Source organism: Bufo bufo, chromosome 1 (genome assembly GCF_905171765.1).
Source record: "Bufo bufo chromosome 1, aBufBuf1.1, whole genome shotgun sequence".
Classification (NCBI taxonomy): Eukaryota; Metazoa; Chordata; class Amphibia; order Anura; family Bufonidae; genus Bufo; species Bufo bufo.
In genome coordinates, this window is record NC_053389.1 from 217,385,697 (window position 1) to 217,406,852 (window position 21,156).

At 39.9% G+C, this 21,156-nt stretch overlaps 1 protein-coding gene across 4 annotated transcripts in view; it reads left to right on the plus strand.

Annotated features, from left to right (window-relative positions):
• PTPRO (protein tyrosine phosphatase receptor type O) overlaps positions 1–21,156 on the plus strand; it is a 127,168-nt gene that overhangs the window by 93,686 nt on the left and 12,326 nt on the right. For 2 of the 4 annotated variants that reach the window (XM_040435111.1, XM_040435138.1), the window contains 6 exons: positions 6,247–6,330; positions 15,097–15,132; positions 15,438–15,519; positions 15,882–15,972; positions 16,387–16,463; positions 19,832–19,966. In XM_040435111.1, the coding sequence (XP_040291045.1) occupies positions 6,247–6,330; positions 15,097–15,132; positions 15,438–15,519; positions 15,882–15,972; positions 16,387–16,463; positions 19,832–19,966 (505 nt within the window). Of the gene's footprint in view, positions 1–6,246; positions 6,331–11,913; positions 11,977–15,096; positions 15,133–15,437; positions 15,520–15,881; positions 15,973–16,386; positions 16,464–19,831; positions 19,967–21,156 lie in introns of all 4 variants that reach the window. The other 2 variants (XM_040435120.1, XM_040435129.1) reach the window with 2 other exon arrangements.

The window sequence follows — 21,156 nt, forward strand, 5'->3', positions numbered from 1 at the left end:
TACAGTGCTGGCATTACTATTCTCTGTACTTAGTATATTTGTATATAGAGGTGCAGTCCTGTTATTATTACTCTCTGTACTTGGTATATTTGTATATAGATACACAGTCCTGTCATTATTACTCTCTGTACTTGGTATATTTGTATATAGAGGTACAGTGCTGGCATTACTATTCTCTGCACTTGGTATATTTGTATATAGAGGTAGAGTCCTGTTATTATTACTCTCTGTACTTGGTATATTTGTATATAGAGGTACAGTCCTGTCATTACTATTCTCTGTACTTGGTAGATTTGCATATAGAGGTACAATCCTGTCATTATTACTCTCTGTACTTATTATATTTGAATATAGATACACAGTCCTGTCATTATTACTCTCTATTCTTGGTATATTTATATACCGTATAGTGGTACAGTCCTGTCATTATTACTCTCTGTACTTGGTATATTTGTATATAGAGGTACAGTCCTGTCATTATTACTCTCTGTACTTGGTATATTTGTATATAGAGGTATAGGTCTGTCATTATTACTCTTTGCACTTGATATATTTGTATATAGAGGTACAGTCCTGTCATTATTACTGACTGTACTTATTATATTTGAATATAGATACACAGTCCTGTCATTATTACTCTCTATTCTTGGTATATTTATATATAGTGGTACAGTCCTGTCATTATTGCTCTCTGTACTTGGTATATTTGTATATAGATGTACAGTCCTGTCATTATTACTCTCTGTACTTGGTATATTTGTATATGGAGGTACAGTCCTGTCAATATTACTCTCTGTACTTGGTATATTTGTATATAGAGGTACAGTGCTGGCATTACTATTCTCTGTACTTAGTATATTTGTATATAGAGGTGCAGTCCTGTTATTATTACTCTCTGTACTTGGTATATTTGTATATAGATACACAGTCCTGTCATTATTACTCTCTGTACTTGGTATATTTGTATATAGAGGTACAGTGCTGGCTTTACTATTCTCTGCACTTGGTATATTTGTATATAGAGGTAGAGTCCTGTTATTATTACTCTCTGTACTTGGTATATTTGTATATAGAGGTACAGTCCTGTCATTACTATTCTCTGTACTTGGTAGATTTGCATATAGAGGTACAATCCTGTCATTATTACTCTCTGTACTTATTATATTTGAATATAGATACAGAGTCCTGTCATTATTACTCTCTATTCTTGGTATATTTACACTGCGTGCAGAATTATTAGGCAAATGAGTATTTTGACCACATCATCCTCTTTATGCATGTTGTCTTACTCCAAGCTGTATAGGCTCGAAAGCCTACTACCAATTAAGCATATTAGGTGATGTGCATCTCTGTAATGAGAAGGGGTGTGGTCTAATGACATCAACACCCTATATTAGGTGTGCATAATCCTTTCCTTTGGCAAAATGGGTCAAAAGAAGGACTTGACAGGCTCAGAAAAGTCAAAAATAGTGAGATATCTTGCAGAGGGATGCAGCACTCTTAAAATTGCAAAGCTTCTGAAGCGTGATCATCAAACAATCAAGCGTTTCATTCAAAATAGTCAACAGGGTCGCAAGAAGCGTGTGGAAAAACCAAGGTGCAAAATAACTGCCCATGAACTGAGAAAAGTCAAGCGTGCAGCTGCCAAGATGCCACTTGCCACCAGTTTGGCCATATTTCAGAGCTGCAACATCACTGGAGTGCCCAAAAGCACAAGGTGTGCAATACTCAGAGACATGGCCAAGGTAAGAAAGGCTGAAAGACAACCACCACTGAACAAGACACACAAGCTGAAACGTCAAGACTGGGCCAAGAAATATCTCAAGACTGATTTTTCTAAGGTTTTATGGACTGATGAAATGAGAGTGAGTCTTGATGGGCCAGATGGATGGGCCCGTGGCTGGATTGGTAAAGGGCAGAGAGCTCCAGTCCGACTCAGATGCCAGCAAGGTGGAGGTGGAGTACTGGTTTGGGCTGGTATCATCAAAGATGAGCTTGTGGGGCCTTTTCGGGTTGAGGATGGAGTCAAGCTCAACTCCCAGTCCTACTGCCAGTTTCTGGAAGACACCTTCTTCAAGCAGTGGTACAGGAAGAAGTCTGCATCCTTCAAGAAAAACATGATTTTCATGCAGGACAATGCTCCATCACACGCGTCCAAATACTCCACAGCGTGGCTGGCAAGAAAGCGTATAAAAGAAGAAAATCTAATGACATGGCCTCCTTGTTCACCTGATCTGAACCCCATTGAGAACCTGTGGTCCATTATCAAATGTGAGATTTACAAGGAGGGAAAACAGTACACCTCTCTGAACAGTGTCTGGGAGGCTGTGGTTGCTGCTGCACGCAATGTTGATGGTGAACAGATCAAAACACTGATAGAATCCATGGATGGCAGGCTTTTGAGTGTCCTTGCAAAGAAAGGTGGCTATATTGGTCACTGATTTGTTTTTGTTTTGTTTTTGAATGTCAGAAATGTATATTTGTGAATGTTGAGATGTTATATTGGTTTCACTGGTAAAAATAAATAATTGAAATGGGTATATATTTGTTTTTTGTTAAGTTGCCTAATAATTATGCACAGTAATAGTCACCTGCACACACAGATATCCCCCTAAAATAGCTAAAACTAAAAACAAACTAAAAACTACTTCCAAAAATATTCAGCTTTGATATTAATGAGTTTTTTGGGTTCATTGAGAACATGGTTTTTGTTAAATAATAAAATTAATCCTCAAAAATACAACTTGCCTAATAATTCTGCACTCCCTGTATATATAGTGGTACAGTCCTGTCATTATTACTCTCTATTCTTGGTATATTTATATATAGTGGTACAGTCCTGTCATTATTACTCTCTGTTCTTGGTATATTTGTATATAGAGGTACAGTCCTGTCATTACTATTCTCTGTACTTGGTATATTTGTATATACAGTGGCGGAAATAATTATTTGACCCCTCACTGATTTTGTAAGTTTGTCCAATGACAAAGAAATGAAAAGTCTCAGAACAGTATCATTTCAATGGTAGGTTTATTGTAACAGTGGCAGATAGCACATCAAAAGGAAAATCGAAAAAATAACTTTAAATAAAAGATAGCAACTGATTTGCATTTCATTGAGTGAAATAAGTATTTGAACCCTCTAACAAAAAAAGACTTAATACTTGGTGGAAAAACCCTTGTTTGCAAGCACAGAGGTCAAACGTTTCTTGTAATTGATGACCAAGTTTGCGCACATTTTAGGAGGAATGTTGGTCCACTCCTCTTTGCAGATCATCTCTAAATCCCTAAGGTTTCGAGGCTGTCTCTGTGCAACTCTGAGCTTGAGCTCCCTCCATAGGTTTTCGATTGGATTAAGGTCCGGAGACTGACTAGGCCACTCCATGACCTTAATGTGCTTCTTCTTGAGCCACTCCTTTGTTGCCTTTGCTGTATGTTTTGGGTCATTGTCGTGCTGGAACACCCATCCACGACCCATTTTCAGTTTCCTGGCAGAGGGAAGGAGGTTGTCGCTCAGGATTTCACGATACATGGCTCCGTCCATTTTCCCGTTTATGCGAATAAGTTGTCCTGTGCCCTTAGCAGAAAAACACCCCCAAAGCAAAATGTTTCCACCCCCATGCTTGACGGTGGGGACGGTGTTTTGGGGGTCATAGGCAGCATTTTTCTTCCTCCAAACACAGCGAGTTGAGTTAATGCCAAAGAGCTCTATTTTGGTCTCATCAGACCACAGCACCTTCTCCCAGTCACTCTCTGAATGATTCAGGTGTTCATTGGCAAACTTCAGACGGGCCTGCACATGTGCCTTCCTGAGCAGGGGGACCTTGCGAGCCCTGCAGGATTTTAATCCATTGCGGTGTAATGTGTTTCCAATGGTCTTCTTGGTGACTGTGGTCCCTGCTAATTTGAGGTCATTAACTAACTCCTCCCGTGTAGTTCTAGGATGCTTTTTCACCTTTCTCAGAACCATTGACACCCCACGAGGTGAGATCTTGCGTGGAGCCCCAGAGCGAGGTCGATTGATGGTCATTTTGTGCTCCTTCCATTTTCGAACAATCGCACCAACAGTTGTCACCTTCTCTCCCAGCTTCTTGCTAATGGTTTTGTAGCCCATTCCAGCCTTGTGCAGGTCTACAATTTTGTCTCTGACATCCTTGGACAGCTCTTTGGTCTTTCCCATGTTGGAGAGTTTGGAGTCTGCTTGATTGATTGATTCTGTGGACAGGTGTCTTTTATACAGGTGACTAGTTAAGACAGGTGTCCTTAATGAGGGTGACTAATTGAGTAGAAGTGTCTAACCACTCTTTGGGAGCCAGAACTCTTAATGGTTGGTAGGGGTTCAAATACTTATTTCACTCAATGAAATGCAAATCAGTTGCTATCTTTTATTTAAAGTTATTTTTTCGATTTTCCTTTTGATGTGCTATCTGCCACTGTTACAATAAACCTACCATTGAAATGATACTGTTCTGAGACTTTTCATTTCTTTGTCATTGGACAAACTTACAAAATCAGTGAGGGGTCAAATAATTATTTCCGCCACTGTAGTGGTACAGTGCTGTCATTATTACTCTCTGTACTTGGTATATTTGTATATAGAGGTACAATCCTGTCATTACTATTCTCTGTACTGGATATATTTGTATATAGAGGTTCAGTCCTGTCATTATTACTCTCTGTACTTGGTATATTTGTATATAGAGGTACAGTGCTGGCATTAATACCAGGGGTGCATCTAGACTTTCTGCTGCCCGAGGCAAAAACTGAAACCCCCCTCCCTTCCATAGCCAATTTCTTAACCTAACCCCTCCCTCCAACTCTATTGTTAAAGGCATCCTTGGAAAGCATTCCATATATGCCTCTACAAAACATCCAGGGTAATACAGCGCCATATACCTCTTACATCCAGTGATGTCTCCTCTGATGTAAACATGCTCTTTTTTTATCTTCCCTATACAGACAAGACTGTCATGATGATTTCATTCAGCCATCTCTTGTCTCTGCAGAGTGAGACAACTACTTTTGCATCCTTCTCCCCACCTCCTGAACACCCCATCCTGCCACCCACGATTCTGTGCCCGCTGTGCTCCCCAATGCTTTACTGCAGAAATAGTCCCCCTGAAAATACTATTACCACACAGATAGTGCGCCTTAATTATTGGCATACAGTGCCATAAAAATACCTGTGCCCAGCAAATAGTGTCTCTGAAACTTATAGTGCTGTAAACATGGTGTCCTCCAAAATAATTGTGCTAAGCTGATACTATGCTAGGGTGCCTCCAAATGTAACAGTCCTCCCAAAAGTCCCACCAATAGTAATAATTCTCTGGCAGAGTGCACTATGTGGTAACAGTGCACCCAATAGTAAGAATGTCCTTCATTTTCCCCCAGAAGTAATAATTCTCCCTGTAATGTGTGCTAGTACAAAAATGCTCCCTTATAGTGTGTAGCAGTACAAAAATACCCCCTTATGTGTGCCAATACAAAAAATGCTCACTTATAACGAGTGCCAGTACAAAAGAAAATCCTTTAAGTGCCCCCTGTAGAACAAATGTCCTTATAACGGCAATTTTAGTATGTGTGCCAGTACAAAAAATGCTTTCTTATAACGTGTGTCGGTACAAAAAACGACCCCCTTTTAGTGCCCCCGGTAGAAGGGATGTCCACATAGTATCCCCCTTATAATGTATGCCAGTATAAAAATGCTTCTTTTTACTGCCGCAATGTCCCCATAGTGCTTTCTCCAGTTACAAAATAATAACCCCCACCACATTGTGGCCCAACAGCATGCTGACAAATAAAAAAAACTTTCCTCCATTCTGCTGTCAATGATGCAGTGCAAGAAACAGACATTTTCTAGTCTGTGCCCTGAGCTCTATGCAGCCCAGCTCAGGCAGTGTCATAATAATGACACCGGCCTCTGATAGACTACAAGAGCTAGGACTAAAGCCTATTAGAGGAAATGGTGGCCCAGGGAGATATTGCTCCCTTACCCCCGTAGCGATGTAGTTGAATATGTAGAGATGAGCGTTTCCACAATGGAAGCGATCATTGCCCAAGGCCCTTCCGCTGCCCCCCTCTTGCCCCTACCTGGTGCTGCCATTTGTCTCACCTCACCTCATTGGCGGTGCACCCCCAATTACTACTCTCTATTCTTGGTATATTTGTATATAGTGACTCACACTTTTAATTTTTTCAGACTTTCTTCTAACCTCATTTTTCTGTCCTGGCTTATTAACACTCACAGGCGTCGGAGCATCTTTGCTTTCCTAACCCTCCTGCCCTCCTGTCTGTGGACTGACTACCTCTTGGCTTTTTATATTAACCCGTGGTAAGTCATTTTTATTCTTTTAAGCATTAGATTAACATTTTGTTAAATATCACTAAGAAGAAACATATGAAATGGTGTTGATTGGTGTTGTCCATTACCTCCATACTTTGTGCCCCCCATTCACAATGTGTCTGCGGTGATTCATCAGTGGAGAATACACTATAATGTCATAATCCTTTGTGAGCATTCATTACTGGATTCAGCATTGGCTATCACACTGTACTATATTTAAAGTGTTGTGATATATGATTTATATGATCTTTCACTAATGTTGTAAGAATACATAATGATCTGTCCGTTGACTGCAACTGATTAACCTCTGTATAAATGGGGCACAAATTGGACCTTTGTCAGTATTTGCAGATGACACCAAGGTTTTAAATGTTATTGAGACAATTGAGGATGTGTTGTTCCGATGGAGGTTCCTATATAAAGTGGCTAAAAGTTCAGCCTGATGTAGCAGTTCAGGGTTAATACTGATAAATATAAGGTTACACATTTTAACTATTTTAGCCTTGGTGAAGGATTTTGGAGTAATTATTAGCGATAAGCTATATAATAGTGCAGAATGCCAGTCTGCAACAAGTAACGCTAAGTTGTACTAGAATCGGTATGACATCTAGAGAGACAAGAATATGGTCTACTGAAAGCTTGATTATGTGTCCATGATAGAAAGTAAATTGGAGTTAGAGAAAGTTCAAAGAAAGACACCACAATTGTTAAATGGGTTGTCTGGGTTCAGAGCTGAACGCGGACATACCCACATTTTCACCCAGGCAGCCCCACTAATATAAGCATTGGAGTATTTCATGCTCCGATGCTCTTTTACCCTGCGCTGAATCACGCAGGGCAAAGTAATTTTCTGCAGATCCGGTGACATACCGGGCTCTCAATAAGGACTGCTAGGCAAAGGCTTCCACCCAGCAGTGAGCCCGGTGATGCCACCGGCTCTGATGGGCGGGTTTAGCACTGCCCTAGCCTGTAAAACGGTTAGGGCAGCGCAGCGCTAAAGCCTGACCATCTGGTGATGTCACCAGGAACACTGCTAGGCGGAAGCCTTCGCCTAGCAGTGTGTTGTTATAAGCAAAAAAGAGCCCTTGCCCTGCGCTGAATTGCATGAAATGCTATGATGCTTAAATCAGGGGGGCTGCCTGGCCGAAAATGGGGATATGTCCGTGTTCAGCTCTGAACCCAGACAACCCCTTTAAGGGGATTTCCCATATGTATTTATAGTGAAGAAGAGAAGGCTGTGGGATTTATGATGTTTAGAGACTCAGGGAATGTATTTATTCGGTTGAATATTTTGGGATTAAGGATAACGATAATTAAGCAGGACTAGACGTAGGGGAGAGGTTGTTAGGGTTAGATACACTAGGTTTCCACACAGGGACACCGTCACACAATATCTTTAACCACAAATATGTAAGTGCCAATTGTGTAAAATGTATGCTGTAGAATTTATTTTACCCTTTACTGGAAATGAGGGCCCGAACCCTGTAAAACAGCTCTTGATAACCACCCCCTCCTCCACCATCTTTCACAGGAGGTAGATTCATCACTCCGGTGATCACATTTCCCGTGACTTCATGTTTTATGCCAATCCAGGCTTGGCATAGTGCATGGTGATCTTAGGCTTGTGTAAAGCTACTTCAACGTGGAAACCTATTTCTTGTGCTGATGTCACTTCTAGACCCAGTTAGGAATTATAGAATGAGTGATGTAACAGGAGATTGGGATCTACACACCACGCACTTCAGCACTTGTTGGCCCCACTCTGTGACTGAGCTGTTGTTACTTCTAGATGCTTCTTCTTCACAATAATGGCACTTAAAGGTGACCGGGGCAGATCCAAACTAGCATATGGCAGAGGAAGCATCCTTTGACAGTGCTACCTTTACAGTCACTGAGCGTTTCAGTATGATCCACACTACTACCAGTATTTGGCAATGCCTGTGCACTGGACTTCAAGAACTTGTTTGTAATGGGTGGGGCTGAAACTCCTAAAGTTGTTAATGAGGAGACCAGTCCACATACTTGCCCTAGGGTGCCCATACACATTGTGGCCCAGTTATATGATCTGCATGTGGATTTCTGCTAATTGCTCGGCTGAACCTGTTCTTACTATTTGAAACAATGGCAAGTATAGGTGCAGCCTAGCAATTGGTGGTAATCCACTTGTGGATCCTGTGGCCAGGCCGCACCTTGTATGGACACCTATTATGTGAATATTAGCCATGGAAAATTGAGATAATGAGGTAAGTAAGGTTCTTAGACTTACAACTATTATAGGTAGTGATTTCTACCAATGTATATTAGAGTTTTTGCTGTTTTCCTGCACGTTGTCAGCTCTTCAGCCTCTGTAGTGTTCCATACACGTGGATCTTATCTTTACAGACACTGTAGTACATAACGGCAGCTGTCATGTCCCATGTATGTTTGGAGTTCACCTTTATGGGCACTTTCTTAATTATTTATTATTTAATGTTTATTACCCTTTCTCAATTTAATAATAATGATAATCTTTATTTATGTACCGTAGCACTAATATATTCCACAACGCTTTACATATACAAACAAAATCATAAATTACACAGCAACAACCAAGATAACAAAAAAAGCTAAAAGTGCTTATTTTGTTCAATGGTCCGGCCTTCTTAACAGTATATATAAAGCTGTATGATCCTGTCAGCAGCCAATATCTGTAGTGCTCAGGCTCTAAAGGAGGAGGTTGAGGATGAGATGGAGTAAATGGAGAAGAGTTAGACTAGGGGATGTGGTAGGCCTTTTACATTTACTGCTCTGACCCGTCTTTGTAAGGATATTTGTGTGATGCGCTTTTGCCGTGGATTAGTGAGGTTCCGGCCTCACACCCAGTAGCTTCCTCATTGCATTACTTGCTACCCACAGGGCCAAAAATGATTATCTATAATACAGTAGCTCTTATTCTGTTCTGTAGAATTATTCAAGTTCACATTGATGCTGAGGGTTACAGGACTTAAAGGGACACTTCCACCAATTTTTTTTAAATCACATATTAATAACCTATATGTGAATGTTATATGTAATTTTTCTTACGAAAATGGGTGATTGGTTTTCCGGATATCATTTTTTTGAAGTCACTCCCTGTATTCTACTTCCTGTCCTGGCTGTTTAACCCCTTGGTGACCTCCGCCATATATATACAGTGGAAGTCACCACTTCAAAAATGGCTCCCGCTTGCGCGTGCAGTGGATGCCATAGCCGCCTGGTTTCCTGCTGTTTCAAACAGCAGAGACCCGGGGTGGATGTATGCCGTAAGCCGTAAGCTGAGCGCATACATTTAACCCCTCAGATGCCATAGAGAAATGTGACCACGGCGTCTGAGCTGTGTTTTTCTCCTGCACCCGTAATGGCATTTCCTGATTGAGATGGGGAAACCTGTTATAAGCCAGTAAGAAGGGTCCGATAGCTAATTCTGGAATATACCAATGCAGGCCAGCAGGTGGCAGCACTATATTGTTATATAGTAAATTGTGTGTTCTATGATGGCTATATAGCCACCACAGAACACTATTGGCAATCTAATGATTACCAGTTATAGTCATCCAGGGTGACTTAACAAAAAGGAAAAAAATTGTGTTTAGAAATATAAAAAAAAAAATTTAAAATACAAAACACCCCCCTTTCCCCATAATCAACATACATAAACATACAAAATATACACATATACAGCTCTGTACATATAACTACAAAAAAGTTATAGGGGTCAGAATATAGCAATGAAAAGAAATAAATGATTTTTTAAGGTTTTTCTTTTTTTTTCATTATTAAAACGCAAGAAAAGCTATACATATGTGGTATCGTTGTAATGTACTGACCTGGAGAATTAAGGTAACAGGACAATTTTATCACATAGGGAACAGTGTAAAAAAAAAAAAAACATAAATGTCGAAAAAATGTCCATAAAACCCATAAATGTCTAAAAAACTCTCCGATAGAGGTTGATGAATGATCTCCTGTCTGTTGTGCCTATAGTCCACAACTGCTAACTGCTGTTAAAAAAAGGTTGTCCTTGCTGGCCAGGGGTCACCTCAATCAGTCACATGATGCAAGGGTGGGGGGCAGTTCACTGCTGCAGCCAGTCATTGGCTGCATCAGCGTCAAATGGATGTTGACAATGGGTGAACCAAGTGCTGCAGCAGCAGTGGAGTAAAGGAGCTGCAGAACTAGCAGTGGGGAGCAGACAAGAATGCTTCCTCCACAGTTCTGGCCATGGGGGAGGGGTCTGCCAAAGGACTCGCAGAAGATGAACAACCCCTTTAAGTTTAAAACCCTATTAGGGATAGAAGGGTAAGAGTTGGTAGGTTAAGCTACAAAGTAAATGGCCTTTACAATTAATTATGGTTAGGGTTCTTAGGGTTATAGTTAGGCTACAATGCAGATTTATCTCCAGGTTAGTAGGATTACAGTTTTGGATTATAGGCAATAAGTTGTCACATGTGTGCATAAGGAATAACACTATGTCTGACCCATCTCTGATTCTCAGTTCTGCTGAGCTAGTAGGTAGAGACTAGCTGCTATGATGTCTCCCATACACTGTACACAGAGGAGATACTGCTCCCCTATCACTGTCTTTCATATGCAGAGAAGTAAGAGAGCGTGGAACACAATATAGAGAAGTTCTGAGCAGTGTAGATATGAAACCAGTAGCTGTGACGCAGTAAAACAATATTAGATGCTGTAGCCTCTGTGTCTCTCACTCTTCAGCTCTTATAAGATATATTACAACGGTTCATATATAGTGATATGAAAAGTTAGTGTTCATTTAAAGGGGATATCTGGTAACTCATAAATTAAAATGAATGAAAATACTTAAATATTACTTTATTATAAATAAATATATTCTCAAATTAGTTATAATGGCTTGATTTGTCTGGTGATCAATTATCAGGGGAAATAAAATGGCTTCTGTCCTATTATTACACACAATACCTGTCCTAATCATACAGGAGGACAAGTTACTTCAGAACACTGGGCTATAGAGCTGCCTCATCCTCCTCTCTGCTCTATTTGTCAGGGATTATGCTGTACTTCAGCTGCCTCCCCAAAAAGTCAATTCCTACAGAGATTCAGCTGAAGATCTTATCAACTGTATTAGGAATCATAATCCCTGACAAGCAGAGCAGAGAGGAGGATGAGGCAGCTCTTCAGCTCAATGTTCTGAAGTAACTTGTCCTCCTGTGTGATTAGGACGGGTTTTGTGTGTAATAATAGGACAGCGGCCATTTTATTTCCCCTGATGATTGCTCATTAGACAAATCGAGCCATTTTAACTAATGAAAGGTATTTGGGGATATAGTTATCATAAAGTAATATTTAATAATTTTTTAGTCATTTTATTAATTCCTGGAGAACCCCTTTATGTGTAACTTACATTGTAGGTGTACTATTAGGGTTAGTAAAGTTAGAGTTTGACTGTGCTATAGATGTTCTACCATACAGGAATTTGTCCCTGTTGCTGCTGTGGGAACAGTCATCTGTCATGAAATTTTGTTGTGTATTTCCAGTCAATTACCCTGAAGAGAATTTCTGTTTCTTTTTTAGTGTTACCAGAATCTTTTACCAGAGAGGTAGCAGTGTTTGTCTGGAGCAGCAGTGCCCAGTTAGGTCAGTCTATTTCAGAGACCCTGTGTGTCATACTTTCCCCACCCCAGCACTGAGTGTCAGATTCAATAAGAAAGTATTTTGTACGTTATTTGTCACCACTTTTCCCTTTCTTACTAAAGTCCAATATTCTCACAGTCTGTGGGTAAAGACAATGCGTGAATCATGTTCTGTATAAATACGTTCTTCATTTCCGTGTCTTTTCATAGCTGATTCTTGAAACATCTAACACCCAGTTCCCACACAACTTTCCACATGGGCCTGAAAAGAATCTGCTTTGAATCTAATTGTCTTTCAAATGGCTTATTAGAAAGATAAAATGAAATGACCCCAACAAGCCTCAATTCCGTAGAACAGAAACAATGGGCAGGGCTGCAGTATGATTTCTGCTCTGGAAAAACTAAATTCTATGATGCATTAAGGCAGCACTGATGACACAATCTCCTTACAATGTCAGTTTGATATCTGACCACACCAATCCTGCACCATCCATGAGGGTGATGGTCACTAAGCGCCACATGCCAGCAGACAACATGTTTAAGGCCTCTTTCACACGCGCGTGACGGATTGGGGCCGGATGCGTTCAGGGTGCGTTCAGTGAAACTTTGCACCATTTTGCAAGCAAGTTCAGTAAGTTTTGTCTACGACTACGTTTAGTTGTTCAGTTTCTTCCGCACGTGTGCAATGCGTTTTGATGCTTTTTTAATTGATAAAAAACTGAAGGTTTACAAACATCTCCTAGCAACCATCAGTGAACTTGCTTGCGGATGCAATGCATTTTTCACTGAAGCCCCATTCACTTCTATGGGTCCAGGGCTGCGTGAAAAACGCAGAATATAGAACATGCTGCGTTTTTCACGCAACGCAGAACTGATGCGTGAAAAAAAAAACGCTCATGTACATAGACCCTTTCAAATAAATGGGTCAGGATTCAGTGCGGGTGCTATGCGTTCACGTCACGATTGCACCCACGCGGAAAACTCGCTCGTGTGAAAGGGGCCTAAGATGTTTTACCATTTATTAACTAACATAGCTCTCATTTTCAAATTGTACTTGCTCCAAATAAGACAATAGAGGTTAAAAAAAATCCTCTTTCCTCCTCCATTGTCTTGAAGCATGGCCTCTCGCTCAGATGCCTATTGATATGATCTAGAGATCTAGTGATCAGCATTCCCTATGTACAGTAGCCTATACTGTGAAGTATCACACACAGTTGTAGTAGACTGAAAGGTGTGGGAGTTAGCTCCAACTTTAGGATAAGGCCAAATAATCAGGCTGCCAAGGCCACACATTTTCTGTGCCATTCGCTGCTGTGGCTGCCAGGACTGTTTAGACTTATTTTTTTTTTTAAGTGTAGGGGACTGTCAGTCATGTGTTTTTGTAAAATAATTTATTAAGGAAATATGAGTAATTTTATTAGTAAAGTGCCCTGACCCCCTAGCAATTCTCTAACTGAGCACTGCTAAGGAGGATTTGTCCTGAGTGCTCAATTGAACTGTAAATATGGCTTACTGTAAAATGCATAGCTTGGCTTCTCAGCCTGCCTCTGCTCTCACACCCTCCTAGACCCTGTCTCCCTACACGTGTCTATGATACATTTTACTAAAAGAAATTCAGCACTTTACCAAGTTCCTTCCCTATGTGTCTTTCTGGCAGCACTTATCATTGAAGCATCATTCTTCTCTAGCTCCCCAGCACTTCCCTGTTAGTAAGCGCTAGGCAGACAGAGGAGACCAGTGCTGCAGCAATCAGCACTGACACAGATGGTCACTGTACTCTTAATTTCGGTGCTGATTGCTGCGGCATTCATCTTTATCGGCCCAGCACTTACTAACCAAACAGGGAGGTTCTGAGCAGATAGAGGAGAATGGCGCTGGGGCAACACAGGCAGGGAATAGTTACTCTTTAAGGTGACTTAGGGTCAATCAGTACAATAACACTCAAACAAGTCTTATCTTCCAAAGTCAGATTTTCCCTATTCAGGTTCATGACCCACTATGTTCTCCATTAGTGTCTCCACTGTCAAACATAATGAACAATTGGAGAAGATCTAACACAATTTCCATTGTCCTCACATCTTATTAAAAAAGAATTCTTCTAGAGGAGGATTGATATTGCTGACCCAAAGAAGTTTTTGCTATCGGTCACATGATTACTGGAGGAAACTTCTGTGGACTCAAAAGTGGAATGCGCCTCCAGCATGTGGAAGTTATCCCAGTCATTGTTGCACACAGTGGAGAGTGTATTGAGGCTTGGGCCTATGGTGTATAACCTTAACCTTTATTTTTGGAAATATGAATTTCGAATTGTACCAGAAAATTCAGGAAGAGGATATCATGGTATCCATTCATAAATAATCACACACAACCAGATGATTAAGGAGAAATTTCACATTTTGAACCACAGTTCAGAATAGACCTAAAAACCATGAACGGTTCTGCTACTTTTTTATGTTTCAATTCCTTACTATTTTCAAGATCTCTGCTTGTTGTCATTGAATGCAAGCATTCTTCTTAAAAGCCATCAGCGGAACACATTTATGTTTTCATATATAAAACCTCTTGAATCCCACAAATTTGCAATGGTAGGTTGTAGAACAGGGTGTTCATTTAAGAAAGCAACCCTGGCAGCATTCCTAATAGACTTCTCATTTTTACCTTATTTCTCTCCTTTCATTGAGCATTTGGAGAATACATGGAGAATGTAACATCTCCAGAAGCACTGAAACCTGCGACTCTTAGTCACATAGTCTAGTGTAGGAGACCCATGTAAGGTCTGTGCTGTGTGTTACCTATGACTGCACCCAGTGACCCACTTTAAGTGGGAAGTGAAACCAGTGATTTACAATAAATTACAGAGACCTTCTACGAATGACTGCCCCTAGTGAGTAGTGACCTGTGACTAGTAACCTGTCACTAGTTACAAGTGATTGCTCTCATTGACCTTTCTCCAGTGACTCCACCCGCTGACCAGTGATCTCAACATAGAGATCAGTGACCTGACCTAGTGACCTAAACCCAGTGATTGTAACCAGAAGTCAGTGACCTTCCCCCAGTGACCAGTCACCAGACTACGTCGATTACATTTTCCTTTTTTAAATAAATGTTAATATTTCTATTTCAGGAGCAAGAATGGATTCAAGAAGCGGAAATTGACCAAGTAGGTGACCAGCCAATATTTAATTAATAAATCTGATTATCAGCTGCAGCCAGAGAAATCATAGAGAGCAGTAGCTTTCTCCTCCACAAGAGTCAAGCTGTCTGATGTCAGATCAATGTCAAACTAGAGCTGTCACCCTATCTAGATGTTCCCCCTCTGGTTGTACCAGAGGCAGAGGAGCAGCAATAATTTGTCACCAGGGAATTGCACTTCGTTCATTGTCAGTAACTTATGATATGTTTTAGCATCAGTAAGAATCTGTATTAATGACACCATCATGTCACTTCTCTCCCTTGTCCTGGAAGCCCTGTGCAGTTAGATGACTTTGATTCCTACATTGTGGACATGGCAAAAGATTCTGACTACAAGTTCTCACTGCAGTTTGAGGTAAATGAGTGTCTGATGCATTTACCCCACAAACCATAGATTTTTATAATAAGCCACATTTCATCATTGTCACCTCAGAAGAAGACGGTCTAATCAATTTTCTGCATCTGATAAACAGTTCTGCCCCAGGCATAAGCCATAAAAAAAAAAGAGATTCATGTCTGGATCAGGGAGCATGGACTCTTTATAGCACTTCATTCTCACATATTACTACAAAGTTTGGTCACTAACCACCAGCCATCACAAGAAACACTGCCCATAATGATGTCCTCTAGGTCCGGCCCTAGGTTTGAGTACATATGGAAGTGATGGTAGTTCAGTGACTGTGTATATTCAAGTGTCAATTTCTGTGTCTTCTCCAGGAGCTAAAAATGATTGGCCTGGACATCCCACACTGCGCTGCTGACCTCCCTGCAAACAGATGTAAAAACCGCTATACAAACATATTGCCATGTGAGTAGAAGCAGCAATAGCGATGGTAGTATGAACTATGACAAGTTTTCATGTCAATCACACTGTCTGTCAGTATACTCTGGTACATTCACCAGGCTGTATATACAGTAATATACTAATATCTTATACATTACATATAGAAGATTTAAGCAACAATTTCCAACGCACAGTGGGTCCTCTTTCAGCCCTCTGTGTACACTGTGCAATGCTAGGGGTGTATGTGGTATATAGGAATAGGTGGCGGTACTGTATGCCTCAGTCTGGGTATTTGTACTGTGCGGGACAGGCTGATCTTGTGTACAATATGGCACAAGTAAGTACGCACTGGTTATTGAGCCATCATTATTACAAAGAAACGTCTTGTATTCTTGATGAGGAGTAAATTTTGCCTTTATTCCTGCTTCTTCTCTGTAGATGACTTTAGTCGGGTGAAGCTCATTACCACCGAGGAGGAGGATGCCGCTGATTACATCAATGCCAACTACATTCCTGTAAGTTGAGCAGAGGGGAGATTTGGTCATTGATGATGAGACGGTAAAGCAGCAGTACCTTGTCAGGGATATAAAGCAAATGCTTTATATAAAAGAAAGGATCTAAGGAAAAATTTCAAAGGGAATTGATACTAGAGGTGGACATATAAAACACCTCAAAAAGAGTTTGTCGTTTAATTATATTGTGCAGTCAGTAAAACATGGTACAAGTGTCTATGCAAAAATATAAATGATTTATTATACAATAACTTAGAATACAATCAAAGCTTAGTCAATATAAAATTCAATAATATGCAATAACACGCAATAATATGTAGTGCTCTAAATTCGCCACTAGATGGCTCTAACACAAATACCAGCGTTCCTTATTACCTCTCAAACATAAAATGTAATATAACGGTCTCGACCACAATTATGAGATATACTCTCAGTTGACACAGTAAACTCAAAAGTGATTAGGATAGATGCGAACCCTTGCTCTGCTCAAACTATGATCAATCTCGGATATCAGGCAGTATTGCGACACAACTTATAAATTAATCAGGCCTGATATTGACTATGGAATGTGAATATTCCAATCAGAGAGTTTCTCCAACATCAATATTAGATCTTTTATTCAGTAATATGCATCAATACTGAATAGTGATAATATTGATGTAGCACTTTTAACATTATACTTTCGCACTAAAGCGGGGAGTTACTAAATATCAGGCCAATTAATTCAATGAATACTACACATAATAAAGTTATACGTTACTCGCGAATGCAGATGATATGCAGAGTCTAAGGGAAGTCAACTCTAAAGTCCGTTCTGATCACTGTGATTTTTCTGGCGTCTCTCCTTTCTTTCTTTTCTTTTCTTTTTCTTGTGTGTGGTTTATATAAAAAACTTATCAGTTAGACACATCTTCCCAACTTGGAGTTTTCCAATCATTGTCGGTTAGGCGTGTACATATGATAATGACTGTGATGTCACTGTATTACCCAGAATGCATTTCTGCTGTTGGTGTTACTTATTTATACCTAGGTCGCACTTTTGCATAAACTATTAGCATCATTACTAGTAAGGGTTAAATGTCCAGGTCTGACTTCATCTTACATTCCACACACATAACATATGGAATCCTAAATCAGAGCTACCGGGATTAACTTTGATACATGTACCAATTAAAGAATAGACATTAAAGTACCAATTTAGACATCTCCCAAACTATCAAATTTATGGTATTGATAAGAATATAATAGACCTTGTACTCTCACTTCCACGGGTGATTGATTGTTAGTTAAAATAACACCGCCTTCAATGAACGGAGACTCATTAACAAAGTCTATACTTAAAATTCTTCCCATCATATTTTAGGAGTACATGCGTTCCTAGTGAGAAATATATAAGATAACAGATGCCTTGACGTCCTTCATAATATTTAACAATACATATGTTCTATTGATTATCTTATACTAAAAAACCCAAGGATCATTATACAGACACCACAGATTTTCTGCTTCACCAATAGACATCAACTATTGGGGTAATTAGTACCAGATACGTCTAGAGAATATCCTTATCTCAGTCATAAATCTATAAGGAGACAAGAATGACTCTTCTCAGACTGGTACATCCATAGATAAGAAACCTTATGAACAAGGTCCTTTCCATGAACCTATTTCGGCCAACTTAAAAAATACATACAAAAATTGTGAATATATCACAATATGGCCTCTTATATATAATCAAATCTACTATAATTATGATATTTAGATATAAATGTTATATACCTATGAAAAAGCACAACAACCTGTAGCCCTTGTGGGGGCACTGTAGTCACAAGTTTCAGAGCACCCCTCAGGATAGGTCATCAATATCAGTTCGGCAGAGGTCCAACTCCTGACACTCTCATTCCCCCATCAGCTGGTCGAAGAGGAGGTGACGTTTATGAGAGCACTGCATCCTCTTCAAAATTACAGTGAGCATTGTATTTAATGCTGTGGTGGCACAGTGTAATTACTAGTGCTGATCCCATTCAAGTGAATAGGAAGAGCAGTTGTAATTACACTACACCACCTCTACAAGTAAGACTAGGTGCAGTGCAATCTTGAAGAGGAGTGCCACCCCCTCTTCAAACAACTGCTTGGCAGGGGCGCCAGGAGACTGACCTCCGCCAATCTGATATTTATGACTGATCCTGAGGATAACTCATCAATATGAACCCCTGCAAAACCCATTTAGGTTCCTACAGTAAAGATAAAGCATTATATTATTACCTGCCGCCAGGCACAGTATCATATTGCCCAATATCTGCCATGGTGGGAGAGTTAGAGACCACCATAACCAAAAGAAAGTGAACTGGTCCTGATATTTATCTATTTGTATGGCTAACTTTATGGTTAGAAGATTGTATAAAAAAGCCACTGAAAGGAGATAGCTAGGCAGGCATCCAAAAAGAAATATATTCACTGCCTGAAAAGGATACTAAAATAAAAAATAATAACATTTTTATTGGTAAATATTCTAAAAAAAACACACAAGGAAATAGTGCTTGCCCTATGTATCTCAGGCACAGCCTCAAAGAACTTGCTCCTGGGTAGGGAAATGAAGCAGGGTAAGAGGACACCAAATCCCCTAATCACACACCCACCCAGGAGATCACCAGACCACAAATGACCATGGGTTTATTGCAAATATCACACCCTTATATTGGTAAATCACTGTGGGCTGGGAAGCGAAGATTATAACAAACCCCAGAACACAGGCACAGGACACACAATATGTGTAAATTACTTACTTGATCCTTCCAATATTTGTGCATCTCTTTCCTCTGAATAAATCCCATAGATGTCTGCATTCTTGCATAATCACCCAGCTTGATTATGCAGGTATGATGATATCTATGGTGCGTCTTCTGAATGGATATGAGCTAACCCTGAGAGACAGAATGTGTACCAGCAACTTACAAGTCTACAAGTGATCCATTGTACTGCTCTTACTCCTTTCCAGCATCTAATTCCTCTGTGATTGTGGAGTTATTATTGACCTCAATAATGCAGAGCATTTCCCCCAAGTGGCAGCTGTAGGCAACCAGAATTTTATCCTGTAACTCTGTGATAGAAATCAGGGGATTTGGAGCTCCAGCCCTTTCTTACGCACATTGCCGCTGATAACACGGACACTTTTTATCTCTTTCAGGCAGTCTGATGTCTTGCTTCACATTTTACACCGTACACAGCTTTATCCTATGTCAGAGAAGATTGTCCATGTGGACAGACCGGACTGATTATATAGAGTCACAGTGCCTGCAGGCTGCAGGAGGTTGGAAGGGACTGTGTTAAGTGGTGTACCATAGATAATACATCTTTCTTATCTTATGCAGGGATACAATTCTTTACAAGAATACATTGCAACTCAGGGACCCCTGCCTGACACCAGGAATGATTTCTGGAAGATGATTCTTCAGCAGAAATCTCAAGTCATCGTCATGCTGACCCAGTGCAACGAGAAGAGACGGGTAAAGCAATATGTAAACAATAAAAAAACCTGGGCACTCTCTAGATATTCGGACCACAAAGATTTTATTACTACACACATAAATTAAAACACAAGTTAAATACAATGTCCACTTCCCATACTGTAATATAAATGTTCTAAAGATACTCCTAAATGACAGGAATATTACATAACATTGGAAAAAAAACTAAAATATTAATAAAATACAAGATAAATAAACTGCAAGATAAATAACAACATGCACTTAAATACTATTCAGCATAACAATGTCAATGAGGTGGATGGGTTCCAATTGATAAATAGAACTGGCCCTGGGGTATATTCATAAGCCAGCTAGGGAGGTGGCAGCTGCTATATAAAATGTAGCTGTTTCTTGTGGCGGGTTTAGTATATGTGCAACACTGTATTTTATTATTCTATAGATAAATGTTTAAGTCTAAAAACTCCAATCTTTCTTTACTAATGGCTCCCGAAAATTTAAGGTTAAAAGGGTTCAAATTGATCTCCTCTAAAAACGTATCTAACTTTTCCCTTCCGGATCTCCATATAAAAAACACATCATGAATGTACCTTTGTCAGAGCACCAGGTCCGCACCCAGGTGCGGGGCAATAATTCGCTCCTCTCAATTCGCCATTAATAAATTTGCTTAATTGGGGGCGAACCTGGTGCCCATGGCTGTACCCTGAGTCTGCAGCTAAAAATCCCCATTGAAATTAAAATAATTATAGGACAAGATAAAATCAATACCTTTAATTAAAAACTCTATTTGTTCCTGGACTAGCCTTCCTTCTTTTTGTAATTGGGCCCTAACTGCATCTGTGCCTTGTTCGTGATTAATCGTCGTATATAGTGATTGCACATCTAATGAGCCCATCAGCCAATCATCTTCAAATTGCATATTCTCTATTATACTGATGATTTGGGTGGTATCTTTAATATATGAAGGCATCTGTTTAACCTTAGGCTGTAGTAGCACATCAATGTATTGAGAAAGATTACAAGTTAGAGAGTTTATTCCTGATACAATAGGGCGTCCTGGTGGATGAATGGGATCTTTATGTATTTTCGGTATAGTGTAAAACATTGGTATCCTTGGGTACTTATTTGATATAAAGTTAGATTCTTCTTTTTTTAGAATACCACTTGTTATCCCTTCCTCACAGAAATCCACCAATTCTCTAAAAAATTGT